The sequence below is a fragment of the Hetaerina americana genome, unplaced genomic scaffold, assembly GCF_022747635.1.
Source record: "Hetaerina americana unplaced genomic scaffold, ioHetAmer1.1.p SCAF_91, whole genome shotgun sequence".
In the NCBI taxonomy this organism is placed as follows: Eukaryota; Metazoa; Arthropoda; class Insecta; order Odonata; family Calopterygidae; genus Hetaerina; species Hetaerina americana.
In genome coordinates this window covers 463,057-481,340 of record NW_027287550.1, presented here as the reverse complement: position 1 = coordinate 481,340, position 18,284 = coordinate 463,057, and the positions used below count along the sequence as shown (strand labels likewise).

At 36.3% G+C, this 18,284-nt stretch overlaps 1 protein-coding gene across 1 annotated transcript in view; it reads right to left on the bottom strand.

The window, feature by feature from the left end:
• LOC139699816 (serine-rich adhesin for platelets-like) overlaps positions 1–18,284 on the bottom strand; it is a 48,377-nt gene that overhangs the window by 10,325 nt on the left and 19,768 nt on the right. Inside the window, exons 3-5 of the mRNA XM_071598241.1 lie at positions 15,690–17,921; positions 11,047–11,364; positions 1,825–1,986 (exon numbers count right to left, since the gene is read on the bottom strand). Of these exons, the coding sequence (XP_071454342.1) occupies positions 1,825–1,986; positions 11,047–11,364; positions 15,690–17,921 (2,712 nt within the window). The remainder of the gene's footprint in view (positions 1–1,824; positions 1,987–11,046; positions 11,365–15,689; positions 17,922–18,284) is intronic.

Sequence of the window (18,284 nt, the reverse complement as noted above, 5' to 3'; positions counted from 1 at the left end):
TGTGCATTTATTGCAGTAGGCTTATATTAAATTTTAGAAAATGGGATGTATATTGTGAATTTTGGCATTATAATTATGTTAATTAAGTAAGATCTGGTGCTTTCCCGGCGTATTTGATTCGTGAAGGATTCTCGGGTCTTCCACCGGGTCAAGGGTTCCATATTGGCCGACGTTTCGATGCACGAGTCGGGCATCGAAACATCGGCCAATATGGAACCCTTGACCCGGTGGAAGACCCGAGAATCCTTCACGAATAATTATGTTAATGTTCGGAAGACTCTTCTGCATTATGATGAACAGAGTAAAATTTATGAAATTATGACATGAAAAACAACAATGAAAAAACTACTTTCAAGGCTAAAACATATACCTACATTGTTTACAAACAATAGCACCACTTAATAATACACTTCAGAAGTCATTTTAACGGAAAGGTTTAGGATAATTTGAAGGTGATCTGAAAAGTTCTTGGCATCACCCATAGAAGTTATCACTACTCTCATGATTTTTTCCCTCCTGTTGAGATAACCATGCACAGATGCCACATGACATTGAAAACCATTCCATCTAACAGGTCAGTATCAGTCATATGAATCAGTTGCAATGCATATATTGCCAAATTTAGAAAAAATGAGTACTGTCCAGTGATAAAATTCTTTGCAAAAGAAGGTTTAATGCCAACCAAAATTTAATTGAAGATTGTAAAAATGTGTATGAAGACTTTTCCTTCAATTTTCATTGTGGAGAAATTGGTGATCATGTTTAAATTTAGCCATGAAAGCCTCCAAGATGATCACCATGAAGTACATCCGAAAGTGCAACCAGAATCATCAAAAAAGTCAATGCTATGATTTTCGAAGATCATGGTATGAAGGTGCATGAAATAGGAAATACTATAGGGATATCATAAGACCGTATTGGTTATATTTAGTACAAGCAATTGCACATGACACAGCTTTGTGCAAGATGGGTGCTGCACATCCTCACTGGATCAAAAATACATTCAGAAAACACCTTCCAAACAGTGCTTGGCAAGCTTTACAAAAACAAGAGCGATTTTTTGTCCTAATATATGAAAATGGATGAAATATGGGTTCAACATTACACACCAGAATCGAAAAAACAATCCATGAAGTGGAGAGAGTCCTGTTCTTTAGCTCTGTAGGCAAAGATAGTGACATCGCCCAGCTAGGTAATTGTGTCGGTTTTTTGGTATGTGAAAGGAATTCTGTTGATCTTGAAAAAGGTAAAACTTAGGGAGTATTATTCTAACCTTCTAATTAAACTGGACAAAAAAATCTTGACAGCAGACCTGGCTTATCAAAGAAAAAAAAACCATATTCCTTCAAGACTATGCTCCTGCCCATGCCCACTAAAGTGTCTTGACAATAGGAAAATTAGAGTATTTGCACTATGAAGGGCTAGAAAATCCACCCTATTTGGATTTGGCTCTTTTACACTTCCACCTCTTCTGTAAACTCGTAAGTATCCTTGTTGGTGAACATTTTCATCCTGTTGGTGAACATTTTCATCCAATCAAGAAACAATTGTGGCTGCAGATGATTACTTTGCCACACTTGCCGGAAGAACATTACAGAGATGGGATAATGGCCCTGGAACACCACTGATGGATATTCGTTAATATCAAAGGCGATAATGTTGAAAAATAAAACTCTATAAAACATAAATTGTCATTTTCATTGTTAGACCGAGGACTTTTCAGATCACCCTCAAATAGTTTTAGCTTTACATCAGTTCTCTCTTCTTCTACCATGAAAAATCAATGCCATATAATAAATAATTATAAAAATGGGATCAACTTACTTGAATTGTAGTTAGCATATACTCCTTCTTCTCATGAACAGCTATCATGTAAAGAGTACCTCCTGCCTCTTGAAAAAATATAACATAACTTCTATGTTTTAACTCCTTCATATCGATTACATAAGATGTATCATTACCTGTCACCACTTTATCACAATGGACCTTGAAAAAACGAAGAGTGACACAGAGTTAAGTTTGTAAATCAATCAAAATGTGAAGATATTATTTCCAGCCAATATCATTAATAAAAGTACACAATGAACATTGACTTTTATTTTATTCCAACTTAGAATAATGAACACAAATTAAATTCTAATATGGTAATTTTTTAATATAATGAAAAAAATTGATTATATGGCAGTAGTATTTAGGTTAGATGGGTCATTTTGTTGCAGTAGATACAGAATATGATATGAATATGATTCACATCATGGCATACTTCATAAAGAAGAATGTGTCTCACATTATGATGAAAAAATAATATTGTGAAAGTACACACCCTATCATATTTATTAATGTGAACAATTTTATGAGGTCTGGTGTAATTTTTCTACATTCTGTGCAGTTAAATACCATTAGAATTTATTGAATGCTACATTATATATAAGAGGTAATTTACGAATTCCAACCATACACACACAAGCACCTATCCTGTGATATAAAATATTATGGCTAGCGGAAGCATCACCCACTCCTCACTCAGATGACATACGAGGTTTGCTCAAAGGAACCCAAACTTTTTTTTAAGGCATGCCTCCAGTTGATTTTTTTTAATCTGCTTGAAGGTGCTCTGTCTGCAGAAACTTCCCATATAACCTTGAACCATTCTGTTGATTTCCTGTCCGTATGATTAGTTCTGATAGCAATAAAATAGTCCTAGAAGTTTTTGAATAGACCTTTTATGCGTTTTGAGTATCACAGAAATGTTTAAAATTTGGGTAAGTCTGAAACTTGCTTGGTTGCCTCCACGCAGGGGCAGACAAACAATCTTCATGACCTGCATGGCCATAATATCTACTGCCTGTTATTGAACCTTTCATCCAATAATATTGTGAAAAATCAAAATTGTATTTATTAAAAAAATAAGTACTTGAAAATTTTTTAAATGTTATCTTCATATTAAATACAATACTCACAGAAAATTTAAGCATAATATATTTCATATAATTACCAATCTAATTCATTGGAGAATCAAAATCACCACAGGCAATCAGCCTGGCAAATTGGGTTTTGCTCTGGTTCCTACCAAGTATTACTAATTATTTATCTTCCCTAGCTCTTGTTTGTCCTATATTATTTCCTTCCTCAATTCATGCTCTATACAAGCCTTCCTGCTTAAGTCTATTTGCTTGCTTCCTTCCTTCCCCAGTTAACTACGTTGTACCTTTTCAAGTGGAACCTTGCTTAATGAGCACCTCGCACAGCTAGCAATTTGCATAATGAGCAAAAATATTGGTCTCATAAATGACTCACTTAAAAAAAAGACTTTGTGCATAAGTGACGAGGAGAGGGTACATCAATATTATATAGTCCTGCCTACAATCCTACCTATCATAATTTTGATCCAAATCTATTTAGAATTTATTAGAAATGAAAGGTTACCAGGTTCTTGCAGCCTGTGCTACATGCAGCCTTACCTGCTAAAAATTACAACACTACCAGTCTAAAACAAAGCCTTCTACATAGAAACCACTGGCCTGCTTTCATTATTTTTTTTTAATAAGCAGAGTTTCCCTTCTAAAGAACAACTTAAATAGCCAGCACCTAATTGCCCATTTCTCACCACTAAAATGTATACGCAATGTATTGACATTAAAGCAGATGTTATAAAGTGTTTATAAAAATAAGCTGCAGAAATTCTTATATTATAGCTTATTTTACATAAATTTAAATTTACATTCCCTAAGACATTAACAAGCAGGTAGGTTGAAATTTTGTGTGCATGTTTATGTGACAGAATTGATATATCTGATAGTGTAACTATAAAGTGGAACCTAACCTTAACAAGCACCTAGCACAGCAAGTAATTTGCATAAAGGGCAAAAATATTGGTTCCGAAAATGACTTGCTTAGTGAGCAACTTTCCACATGATGAGTGATGAGGAGAGGGCCCTGAGTCAAATGTAGCAGAGAACTTCATCAGTGACTTCAAGTGGCTCTTAGATTATTAGGGTTACAAACCCCAAAAGGTTTTGAATTGTGACAAGACAGGTCTATTCTGTAAGAAGATACTAAAGCAAAGCTATATTTGTTCCCATCACAGTAGAGGAAAATGGATTGTCTAGCCAAAGTCAAGTCTCACACTGCTATTTTGCACAAATATAAGTGGCGATTTGAAAAATAAACCCTTGCTTGCTTACTATTTAAAAACTCCATGAGCCTTAAGTGTTAAGTCCCAAACAGCAGGCTAAATGTGATGTAGAGGTCATGGGAAAATGTTCCAACGTACCATGCAAACAAGACCGCCCCAATAAGGCAGAGGCTATTAACCTTTATTTATTTCATGATAATTGAGTTGCATTTTTACAGAATTTTTTAGTGTCAGCAAAAACAAATGTCTCTATATAGCGTCCTTGTGAAAAGGAATTATTAGCATTAATAATAACCTAATTAATATGATTTTTTTGTCTTTACAAATAGAGTTCACATTCCCGGTTGCTTTATTCATAGAAGAAAAGATGAATTATCCACCATCTTAGAAAATGAATTTTCTTTGAATAAACATTTTACATAATTTTTTTTCAGCATGGAATTCATTAGTATATTTTATGTCAACTCTTATGCAAGAAGTTCTTTTACTCATGGTATCTTGCTTTATGAGAAAGATCGGGGAATGAATTATGCCCATCATACAAGGTTCCACTATAACTACCTTACGAGTGAATGATAAGGAATACCTTACTATTGTGTGATTTTTTTATGATTAATGACAGCGTGATTTGCTAAATGAATCACTGTTTTCAGGAAGTGAGTGGGCTCAAAATCAAAAGGAATATTTTTGCGCCTTGTGCACACCATTGAGTTATAGCCACTGATTAAGAGTACATTACATTGTAATGAGAGCATGATGCTGAATAATGAAAAGAGTGTAATTTTGAGAAATTTGTGAATGATTAGTGACTGTACATCTGCCTAACAATTTTCAGGAATATGAAGTGCAAAAGGGCACCAGTTAGCAAGTCACAACTGGATTAGCAAGACTTGTTTTATCTTTTCATATGCTGCCATGGATGGCAGGAGCAGTGTGTAGGCGGGCTTTTCAAAATAGCAATTTTTACCCCTTTGGTAGGAAGACTATACACAAACTGGCATCCTATAGAGGATTTCTTACTTGCATATAAGAGGAATGAAAAAGTTTATATGAAATAGAAATAATTAAGGTTAAACCTTTACTGTATAATGTTCAATATGTATTAGATAATGTTGTATTTATCCTTTATGCAATAAATAATATTATTATGGGTAGTTTACTTTTTAACACAGGTTTTGGATGGACAAAGTCATAACATCAATACATTTCTAAGCGTCAACAAACAAGACAACCCGACACCTCATCACACTCCGATATGATATTAAATTGCTCTTCAATTTTAGGAAATTTATGCATTCTATCCAAACTGTTTTAACTCCTCCTCTACTCCCCTCTCACAAACCCACCTTCCTCACCTCTTTCACAGTCTGCAACATTCAATCCCCAATAAAAACGTTCCCGCCTCTTTTGGATTTCTTCCAACAATTTTCTCTCCTCCTCCTCCATAATAGGTACTTCATTCGTTTTCATTCTTATCCACCATACCTTCCCCACACTCACATCTTAGAATCCTCCAATCCACGCCTATCACCTTGATTCCACAGGTGGCTTTCCACTATGACCATGTCTCACATTGTACATAACCACACTCCATACGAGTCATTTCTTTAAATCCTTCTTGACATAAATTCCCTCCTCCTTGGGAAATCATCTTTGCCTAATGCTATTCCTGTTCTTCTTACATCCATACCACTTTAATTATGATAGAACTACAAATATATGTCAACTGTTCTGACAGCTCTAGTTTTTTCATCTAATTTGAATGATTACCTAATCCTCCCTCTCTCTTTAAAATAACATAACTGTTGAAATTGTTTACATGATTTCTCACCTTATATTACACCAATTTTCCAATGTAATCAGCAATAATTGAAACCTCTGGCTCAAGCTTGATCATCGGCGAACCTGACTGATTGCATGGATTACTCACTTACCCTCAATTCATATTTCCAGTCCTTTTTTCCATGCCTTTTCTACAATTTCCTCCATGTATATAATAAAAAGCATGGTGACAATGTACACCACTGTCTTACTCCACTCCGTAACACTACCAATTCTGACTCTCCATCTGCCACATGCACCTGAATGGTCTGAGACATGTACAGGTTTTGCAGTTATTGTACAATTACCTCTCTTTCCCTGCCATGCCTAGCACCTTGCTCATTTGCTTTCCTTTCCGCTCATTCCACATTTCCATCCTTCTGCACTCCCACATTTTAACAGGCTTCAATAGCAGCAATAATTCCCTCCAATGACCATGTATCTGCACTGTGAAAAACAAAGGCCCCAAACCAAAGTTTCAAAAAGTCTTTTCTTAGCATCCTTATTCAATATACCCATCATCAATTCCCTCCTCCATGTAAAAGCTTCTTTGCCAAGTGCAACTCTTCTTTTTACATTCCCACTACTTGGACCATCTTGTTCTACATGCATCTCCAAAATAGGTAAAGAGTTCCACCTGGTCAGTATATAACTTCCTGTTTTAATAATTAACTCAGTCTCTCATTCTTGAAAACTGCATATTCCTTGCATTTTTTAAATTTATTTTTTCTTATCCCATACTTATTACACTGACTTTCCAATCCACTCAGCAGTGCTTGCAACCTCTACACTAACTGAAAACTTACAGCTTGGTCATCAGCAAACTTAACTGATTTTACGGATTCCCCGCCAACTTTCATTCCTATCCCCAGTTCTTCCCATACCTCTTTAATTTATTTCCTTCACATAAATGTTGAACAGCCCAGGTGATAATGAACAACCTTGCCTTATGCCTCTACCTAACACTGCCCATCCAGACTTTACATCCCCTGCTCACACCTGAGCAGTCAGACATGTACAGGTTGCAGATTAGACTCCTGTCCCTCCAATATAATCCTATTTTCTTCAATAAGCTCATTTTTTCACAATTTACTCCATCATAAGCCTTTTTGATATCAATGAAACAGGAAAAAACGTCCTGATTGTATTTTAAGTTCCTCTTGATTAATAATCTCATTACTGCAACGGCATCACACGTTCCTCACCCCTTCGAAAACCCAAACTGATCATCCCATAAGTAATCATTTTCCTTGCTCTCCATCCTTTTGTTGATTATCCTGAGGACCTCTGCATGCAAAATCAAACTAATTCTTCTCTTAGTCTCCGCACATGCCAAATTCTCTTTTTTTTGCAGTAAAAACTAAAAGCTATCTGACAAAATATTCTAGCCAAACTTCTCCCTCATAAACACTATGAATGAGCCCATTAAAAGTCTTCCTTCCACTTTTTTCTCTTCTTACTTCCCAACTGCTTTTTCACCTTACTGTACACGGTAATTATTTCAGCCTTTCTTTGCCTAATTTCCATATCCTGAACCCTCATAATTATTTTGTAATCTGGCAAAGATAATGTAATCTTTGCTAGATTAGTTTCATGCCTCAATTTATTGTCGTCATTATTTTTACTTTCTTTCACCTAATTCTGCTTTTATATTTTTTCCATTTACTTCTTTCATTTATTTCCTTAATAATCCCATCTGTAATCCATGGTTTCCTTGTCTATTCATATCAACTGTTCCTATAATTTCATTTGCGGTATTCAATATCCTTTTTTCATATATATGAGGGTGGCTCAATAAGTACCCATGTTTGACAACAAAGGGCGTTACTGAGGGAAGTTATGTTGTCACCGTGTGCTGCCATCTATCAAACAACAGTGAAACAAATTTCAGACTGATTTAAAGGTTAGTTTGGATTTGGCAGCCATTCAAGTAAGACGTGTTTCGTGATTTTCGCTAAGATGGAAAAAGAGCAGTATTGTTCAGTAATTCGCTTTTTGTGTTTGGATGGGAAGAAATGCGAGGAGATAAAAGCAAAGTTGGATGCTGTTTATGGGTACACTTTGCCATCTATGACCAGTTAGATATTGGTTCAGCGAATTTAAACGTGGGCGAACATATGTTTTTGATGAGGAGCGACCAGGATGCCTGGCAGACGTGGTTACCAAGGAATTCATTCAAAAAGTCCACGCCCTGATTCTCGCTGATCGACGAATGAAAGTGTGGTAAGAAACAGAGGCCGTGGGTGTGTCGACCAGAATGGCAATTAATATTTTACATGATAAGTTGGCGATGAAAAAATTGTCGGTCCGATGGGTGCTGCGATTGCTCACGGTGGACAAAAAGCTGATCCGGCTGTCAACTTCGAAAACTGCATGAACTACAATATGAATTGCTGCCGCACCCCTTGTATTCACCTGATCTGGCTCCCTACAACTTTTTCTTATTCCCTAACATGAAAAAATGGCTCGCGTGAAAAAAATTTAGCTCAATGAGGAAGGTATCGCCGAGACAGAGGCGTATTTTGGAGATTTCCACAAAACATATTTTTTGGAGGGGTTAAAAAAATGGTTGGAACATTGGGAGAAGTGCATCTTTCTAAAAGGGGACTATGTTGAAAAATAAAAAACATGTTTTTGAAAAAATGGTTTCTTCATTTCTTACACGGGTACTGTTTGAACCACCCTCGTATTTCCATTTTTCTTTCATTGAACCTATCTTCCTATTCTCACTCAATTTATTTTACGGCCTTCATGCATACCTTTCTTTTCATCTCTGATAATGTTTCATTATCCATTTCCTCACCTCTCCTCTCTTTTATTACCTTGAATCAGATATTAAACTTCATTTGTACTAAATTATGATATGCAATCGCTTCCAGGAAACTGTACAAATTAATCATGTGTTCCTAAATCTTGGTCTAACAATAATAGTCAATACAATACTCTTTCTGAATCTCTTGACATTCTTTATGTATATCCATTACTTTTGTGCTGTTCAAACCAGGTTTTCATCACAATAAAGCCCGGTTTCTGCAAAATTCTATAGCTTTCTCCTAGCAGTTATTCCTTTTTTCTCAATTGTATTGCCCTATCTCACTCCAATGCCTCCCTTGGGAAGCCACCACATTCCAATCCCATTTAATGTTTCCTCCCAGGGACAACCTTTCTCCATATAGTTACTTGTACCTTGGTTGTTGTACCATATAGTTACTTGTACTTGTGTTACTTGTAGACCTGGATAGTGACCAAGTTTGTTGGATCAGTGTTTACTTCAACTACATACATTCCATCACTCACCTGCTCCAGCTGTTTACTACACTTCTTCCTACCTTTTTGTTCAATATTACTGTCATCCCTCACTGGCTCTTTTCCCCTCTAACATATTTTATTCAACATTTATTGCTCCAATATTTCCATTCATCTTTCCATCTCACCTCACAGAGCCTCAAAATATCTCTATTTCCTCATTCTATCTCTCTATATCTCACTATATATTTGCTAAGTTCCATTCGATAACATCAGATAAACATTATAAGCCCCTATTCCAACTGATTCAGCCTTCTGCATTGTTGCTGTAGATAAGGATTCCGTAAGATGAGTCCCGCAGAAGCTTTGTCTCTCCTGCTGCCAAGCATGATACATGGCCCAGTGGGCTGATTCTTGTAGTTTGCAGGACTCATTTTCATACCACCTGAGTACCATCATCATTCCTTGGAATAATAACCGATGTAGTTTCATGTTGCCTTTCTTAATAGTGTTTTTAATGTGATGCCATCACTGACATGACTACCCCACTGGGGTCAGATACCATTTCAGCCACCTGACTGAAGAACAGATTTTTGGACTACCTTTTGTATGGCTCCTACTCTCTGCCCTATCTGGGTAATCCTAACAGGAGAAATTCATTGCTTCCACCAGCACAGCTCTAGGGGGACATCAGAACTCAAAACCCTTACAACACATCGAGGTTTTAGTTCATGAGGAACGTTCAATCAGATAAATGGATTTTGTTCCACTTTCAACAAAAAGTGAAGGAAACATTTGGTTGCCCTTAACACCTTGCGTGTAGATGGCAAGAATTCTTATTTAAATCCCAACCATTGTGGATGGATGATGAGAATTCTTATCATTTAGCAGCATTACTTGCAACTTTAAACTAACATTATTTACATGTTTGGTGGTAATTTTTCATTTGCTTCTCGTTATTTAATAAGAATAGTCTTAACTACATATTTGATTTTGTTATGTAATTTTGATAGTGTTAAGTTGTTTAACAGTATTTAAATCCCAGACTGTTTTCCCATAATGGCGTACACCTTCAATTTCAACAGCTCAAAACTTATTTGTCATCCCTCTTTGTTTCAAGTAATATTTCTTCAATCTCTTCCTCGGGTACCCCAACACCTTGCCTCATTATTTATTGAGCAATAATAAGCCGACATAGTGCGTTCCTTCAAAAGATCACCCACATCTCTTGAGAGACCTTAGTAAACATCATCTCATTATTATGGGTAAGGAGAAGAAAAAATACCACACAAGAAGCTGTCAAGTGTGCGCTTAAAAAAAATTAGGAAGGAGACCAAGTATGCATGCTGTTCTAATGATGTTCCACTCCACAAAGGAAAATGTTTCATGAAGTATCACACAAAAATAAAACACTAAACTTATTTGGGAGTTTTACATTCTAAGTTTCATTAAAAATTTTCAATTTTTAAGAAAGCTGTGATGAATTTATTGAAGCAATGCATGTTCAAAAACTACCCTTGAAAAATCTGCCAGAACAGAGGGTTAAAACAGATTTAAATACCATGGTACCCAACGTGTTAAGGCTATTACTAGAAATAGATAATGATTATTCTACTGTATTCTTATGGTCCTGCTTCTACGTGTGGTTTTCCTTAAGCCGAGACCTTCATTATGTAGTACTGTCATTACCCGGGAGACCAACAACATTACTAAATACATAGTGTGGACTCAAGTTTTAAATGCATATCATTTGGGCAACGTGCCATATAAAATTATAGACCTTAATCATCAATCCGTAATGATTACATGAATGCATATTAATTTAAAAATAAGGATAAACTCACCGATCGAATATGACTGGCCAGGGTAGGAATTCGACCAACCCAGATGCAGGTACCTCTGTTGCATGGGCATGAAATCAAGTCTTTCTTTGTCATTGCCTTCCCACGTGACCCAGATCGTTTGAGAGATCCACTGCTGCTACCTTTACCACCTTTGACTTTATGATGGTGAATTTTTGAAGATTTTCCCCTGGCTGGTTGACATCTTCTTTTAAAGGGTATTGCTGGAGTTCCCTTGTCCTCCTGAGTCACTGGAGTCTCATTATCATCCAAAGAAGACTCCAAGGATGAACTACTCAGATGAAGTCTCAATGATGAATTCTGTATTCAAAACGATACTATATAACTGCCAAAGATCATGGTATACTACCTCTCTTCCCAAACAGTAATTGAATACATGTTAATAGCATTAGAAAAATAAATAATGTGGTCAGCACCAGAGTTCTGCATAGGAAAACCGACCAAGGAGGCTGGACAGATAAGCACCTAACATAGCATGGAACAAAGTTCCTTCTTATAGAATTTACTGCAAGTACTCCCGGGTCCACTTAATGAAACACTCAATACAAGTGCTCCATGGAATTCCAGATCTCATTGCTCAATGGGATGGTCAGATTCCTTCACCAATACACCAATACTTTGGATTTTATTTGGAGTATGAACTTATATCCAATAAATATAATAAAGTTAATACAAGTCAAAGAGTTTTTTCCTCCTCAGATGTACAATTAAGAAGGAAATGTAACCCTGCTATACGAAATAAAAATAGCAGGAACGAAAGAAATTCATAAAAAAACATGAACAATGCAAAACATTAAATAGCTACATTGATAACATTGTACCTGTAACTCATCTTATTCATTGTGTCTCATGAAGAAGCCTTTTCCTTTAAATTCACAAGCACAATTGGCAATTCACTGGCTTTCAAGTCTATTTAAGGCCTACGTTTGTCAAAAGTTATCCTAATGTCACTGAAATTGGACTTACTAGCATCTCTATGATCCTAGTATTTTAGATGATTGAAAATTAACCATTTTTGAGATGTGGGTCTGGAGAAGAATTGAGTAAAAAGGTTCAATAGAGAGGACTAACATGAACTTTTAAATATGGTGGGAGGAATGCTTCTGCTAGTCCCCAAGAATCCAGATTTTTTATCACAATTATTTAGTAAAAAATTTCAGACTATGAAGTTGCAACATTGCTAGTTGTTTACATATGCATCTTTCATTTTTTATTGTGAAATAACATTGCTAGCCCTCAATATTTACTGCTTCAACCTAGCAAATATTGAACACCTCATAACTAATGGTTTCATTTATTTAGAAATTTAGAATTCATCTAGAAAATGTAAGAACAGAAAATATAAAAAATGAAATGAAGGAATACATAATAAATGGAACATTTTCATTTCATCCATTCCACTTTGCCTTCCTCTCCACCACAAACATGGTCAAACCTCACATCTCTATCCCCCACCCAAATAGATCGCACATGATAAGCAGAGTAAGAATTTTTGCTTTTTTTAATTTTTCATTTTTCCTTGCATAGACAATTTAAATGCAAACTATTTGCGTTAGTATCCTTCACTGAGAAAGTCACCCGATACACTAATTTCCAAATGACTCTTGTTGTTTAGTTGAAATTAACTAAGGGAATCTCTTCAAAGGATGTCCAATTATTGGTACTTTAAACAAAAATTCATCATAATCACAAATGAATCAACAATAATGATTGAATCTATGCTTTCTGGCAATCATTTGAAATCTGTTAAAACTATTTGTTTAGTCAGAGTTTGATCCCAATTTAGAACTACGAGTAAGGTCTTCAACATTGATCTCGATGAAAACTGAAAACCGATCATCTACCATGAGAAATGAGTACATATTTGGTTGGTGACAACCACATTGGGAGAGGGAAAAGAATCGATTGGAAGCAATGGAAATATAGATTTGCAGAATAATAAGAATAAAATGGACTGACAAGAAAAGCAACATAGAAATCATAAGAGAAATTAAAGTGGGAAGGAATTTAATAAAGAGATGGAGAAAAGGAAAACTAAATTTGTTGGACATGTTCTCAGACATAACTTCCTTGAGAATATAATGGAGGTGAAAATAATATTAGGAAGAGGATGGCCGAGAAAGAAATTTAAACATGATATATAAAGTACTGTGAGAATAACAACCTACAATGAACTGAAAAGAACATCTATAGAGAGAGACCAATTACTGCAACGACAAGGCTCTGCCGTTAGAAGAAGATGATTTGGTTGGTTCAAGGCTCAGAGTAAGCACTCCTACTGCATGCCTAAGCTCTCTAAAATAGAGATAATCCATGAATGTTATACCATGCCAAAAATTAAGATCAACCCACTTCTGAGATTGTAAATAGCATCTGCATGAGAAAGTATGTATAGTTTAATTAGATAGTCCAACCAGAAACATTGGTGAATGACTGGCTAAGCACACCCTATGCAGTACTCTGACCCACACATTACCTCTTAAGATATAGATTTAATGAGGCCCTATAATGACATTGATTTCATAAAATAATCATATCAAAAACCAAATGATACTGCTATACTTCAGGGCACTTCACAAAGTTAAAACTACAGTGAACCCCATTACAATGCACACTATTAATGATAACTCTTTAAAAAAAAATATCCAATTTTTATGCATATGGAATATCATGCAATAAAGTTTGAATACTTAATCTACCTGAATTAATGTTACCGTAATGTTCAATGTTTCATACTCATTCAGTTCTGATTACAATATTTAAGTATTAAAAACTGGGGAAGCCATTACTGCCACACACACAATGTTTACCTACCATGTGCACACGAGGGTTGCTATTTATATCTTGAGCCTTGACTACACTAAGTCCTTTGGGCCCATCTGACGTTTCCATCTGAAAGTTTGACCCTTTTATGCTAACTCTCTTCAGAATATTTTGTCATTTGATCATAACTTGTGTTGTTTACAGTGACTCGAAAATTTTAACGAGTCAACTTGTGAACACTTTCGTGCGATGATTTTTTATAAATTTCGATGTGGATTATCAAGACAGGAGTGCATCGATCAACTTACTTCCACTTTTGGTGATGAAGCCCCATCCTTTGCCACTGTGAAACCCTGGTACAACTAATTCCATCATGGCCACTGTTCGCTCAGCGACAAAAGTTCTGAACGTTGCCCAAAATCAGTTGTTATGCCAGTAAACATTCATGCTTGTGCAAGAACTAGGAAAGGAAGATCGTCATGTATGATGTAGTATGATGAGCATCAATAAGATATTGCATTAACATTTAGCTGTGAAAAAAATTTGTCCATGTTTGATGCCATGCAATTTGACAAAACCTCGAAAAGATGCTCATGTCAATTGGTGTAAAGAAATGCTCAACAAATACAAACTCGGTGCATCAAAAGCTGTGCATAACATCTTTACAGGTAACAAATGTTGGATCTCTGCATATGAGCCCAAAACAAAACAGCAATCCACAGTATGGGTCTTCCAAGACCAGCCAAATCCAACAAAAGTGATTCGTGCACCTAGCACATAGAAGCAAATGATCGCCAGTTTCTTCTGAGACATGTGGCAGCAGTACCATTAGAGCAACATAGAACCGTGAATTCTGAATGGTACACAAGCATTTGTTTGCCAGAAGTGCTTGGTGAAATACATAAAAAGAAGGGGCAACGAAGGATCATTCTTCATCATGACAATACAAGATCTCACAGATCAGATGAAACAATTACCAATTTGACTGGACAAAACGTCGAATTGATAGGGCATTCTCTGTACAGCCCTGATTTAACACAAATGACTTCTTATCATTCTCGTTTATCAAGAAAATATGGCGAGGTCAATGTTTTTACACCGCCTGAAGAAGCCATTGATGCATTCAAGAACCATCTTTTGGAGGTATCTCTATCGGGGTGGAAAAACAAAAATTGGTTCAAGCGCATGCAAAAGTGTATGGGTTATCATGGAGAATACTCCGAAAAACAATAAAACCATTTTCAATAATAAATTACCCACTTTTCATTATTAGGCTCTAAATATAAATAGCAATCCTCGTATACCACTAAATTTACAACATCATAAGGGATGAAATTCAAGATTTCACCAGCATGTGAATACCAGTAACATCACTTCATGGCTAAAATACAGGAGAATGTACTACCAAGGAGCAATCTCGACATGGGTGATGAAAAGTGATCATGCCCAGAAATCATCATTAAATGGGCTCATCAAAACAATGGATAAAATAAAAAAATTTCACCAGAAATAGGGATGGTAAGGATTGACAATTGTTATAATTATGAGATACTGGTTCAAAAAAATGTTAAAAATATTGACTTCCGCAAACATATTATAAACTGGATCAAAAAACAAGCGACTTTCCCACTTTTTAATTGATAGGTTCTACTAAGTAATTAATACCTGCGACAATTCTATTATTCAATTTCCATTCATGTATCTGATCAAAGAGTAATCAGAATACAAGTGACAGAGCTCTATTTATCTTCAAATACTAATACTCCTCTAAAATGAAAAGATTTAACTGAAGTCATAAGTTCTTCATATTAAGAAATCTGTTCTTCAAAACTTTTCACTACATTTAAAAATAATCCTCTCACCTCTGACAAATTGCTGCTCTCACTTGCACTCAGTGGTTCTTTTGATGGGGAGGGCAAGGACTCATCACTCCTGGAGCTGTTGCTTCTTTTCTCGCAGATTGGCTCCATCTGATCTTCAACAGGAGACTCCCTTTCAATCTGCTTTTTCTCCTTGTCCTCAATGGATGATCCCCCTGAAGATGATGATGTGTCACTCTCTCCATTCGGCTCTTCTTCATCCACCTTGGCAACCAAACCCCCTTCAGGCTCACCATCTGTTGTACCCATGACATAGTCATATATGTTCGGAAAGGATAGGCCTGGTTCATCTACCATCTCAAGGTCTCCATCATCAGGAAACACCCCTTCCATGCAAGTATCCCGAGATCCATCCAACTCTGTGTCCACAGGAGAAGAAGTTACCAAAGGGTTGTCGAACTCTTGAGCTGATCCTTGTGCAGATGACCACATGCTTTCCATTGAGTTCTGGCTAATGTAAGATCTTGAAAAATGTTCATTGACCTGTTGATCTTGAACATAACCATTAACATTATCATCTGATATGTTAGTGGAGTCAATTTCTTCATTTTCTTGCCCAGGATATGGAGAATATGATTGTTGGCCATAATGGTATCCATACCCAGCAGCTGTTGAATGATTGTATTGGTTACTTTGAACAGGGGATGAGTGAGAAGAATTTAGGTTACCCATGGTATGGTAATGGGTATATTGGTGAGAACATTCAGTGCATGGCAATGAATTACCACTAGGTGGTATGGACCCATACCCTGATACACATTGTGTATTAAAACCAGGCATATAATTGGGAGAATCTCGGGGTTTCATCGATGGATAAATATTGTTCCAGTAACTGATATTAGCTTCTACTGGTGTAGGTTGAATGTCAATAGCAGCAGAATCTTGTAGACATTCAGATGCATCATGGACACTTGGTAGAATATTACTAACCTCACTATTGAGGTTGATATCTTGTTCATCATTACTAGAATATGACTCAATTGAAGAGTTACTTTTGGTGCCCATCAAATCAGAATTTCCATCTACATTGTTCTCACCATGTTGTGATGGTTGATGCATACTTAATATATTCTCAGAAGTCTGTCTATGCTTTGCTGCCTGCGCTACTGACCCATTTGCATTATAAATGGGTGGCTTCTCTGAAGAATTTTCACCTTCAATGCCAACTCTTGGAGGGTGGTATAAATGTGCAGGTCTACCACCAGCCTGCTCCTGATAGTCACCCTTTGCTTCTTGGCTTTGAGTTTGAGTAACCAAAGCTTTAGCAGATGGAAAATTTTCCAGTGAAGCTTCATGGGAAGCACGGCGGGATGGCATCGTTAAATCATGAGCCATAACTGACGAACTGAGTGGAGTATCATTATAATTCAGAGGCATACCTTGGTAATGCCAGATGTTGCTTAAGCTGGGCAACACTGTTTGGCACTTCTTGTGCATCTCCTGTGATACAGCACATGTACTGGACACATTACCACTTTCCCAGTATTTGGCTGAATTATTTGGAAGAGAAGGTAATGAGGAAACTTGATAAGGTGGGTAAGAATGGCCTACTACTTGCTTGTGCGTATTATCATCTAAAGTACTGAAGGAATAACTGCTATCTCCAGATCTTTGGTTGGCAAAAAACTTTTGTCCATATATCTGGGATACTGACTGCTTTTCCACCATTGTGTTTACTGCTTCATTAGATGATGATGAATCGCCTTGCTGTGAATACCCGAAGCACCCCATACTATTGTCACCTCCACTATCAGGCTGAGGAAAAGGAGGCTGCTGAGGATGTGCATTAACACTGGAAGAATTTGGGTAATGAGCTAATGCAGCATAAGATGGATGAGCGACATATGAACTATTGTAATTGCACTCTGATAACTGAGGTTGCTGGTGTATAGATGAATACATATGGTCTCCCTGAGGTATTTCTTGCGTAAATGTATTTGACTCTTTGTTGATAATTGTTGATGCATTTGTTGGGATCGATGGATTTGCCATATGGTTATAATTGTTATTCTCAACAAGTGAGAAGGGTGAATTAATATTTGACAAAGAAACTGATGAATTTATCCCAAAACCACTGCTAGGCTTGCACCTTAAATGACTTTTAAGCTGAATTGTTGAAGATGACTCACTGTTGGACAGAATGCTGGCCAGAATATTTTTTGGAAGAGTGATTCCAGAACTGGCATCCATGGCATACCTACATGGATATACCACCTGAAAAAGGCAAACAAAAATATTCAACTCCACCTTAAAGATAGACACAAAATAAGAGAAAATATGCTAAAAAAGTAGAAAACATACTTAAGAAGGAACTTACAGACTCTTAAGCCACAAAAATACATATTAGTGACAACTCAAATATACTGGCTTTATAAGGAATTTAATAATCATAAGATGAACAGAGGAGAAAACTAGTGAATTAGACATTAATTTGGAGGATTAAAATGTCCAATTCAATGCAAATCATACATTTTAAACTTTTGTTGTAATTCAATGATTATGAACTACGTTTTCAGGTTTGATGGGTGATATGCATCCACTGGTTCTATGTTTATCCTAGATTTTGGCAATCAACTG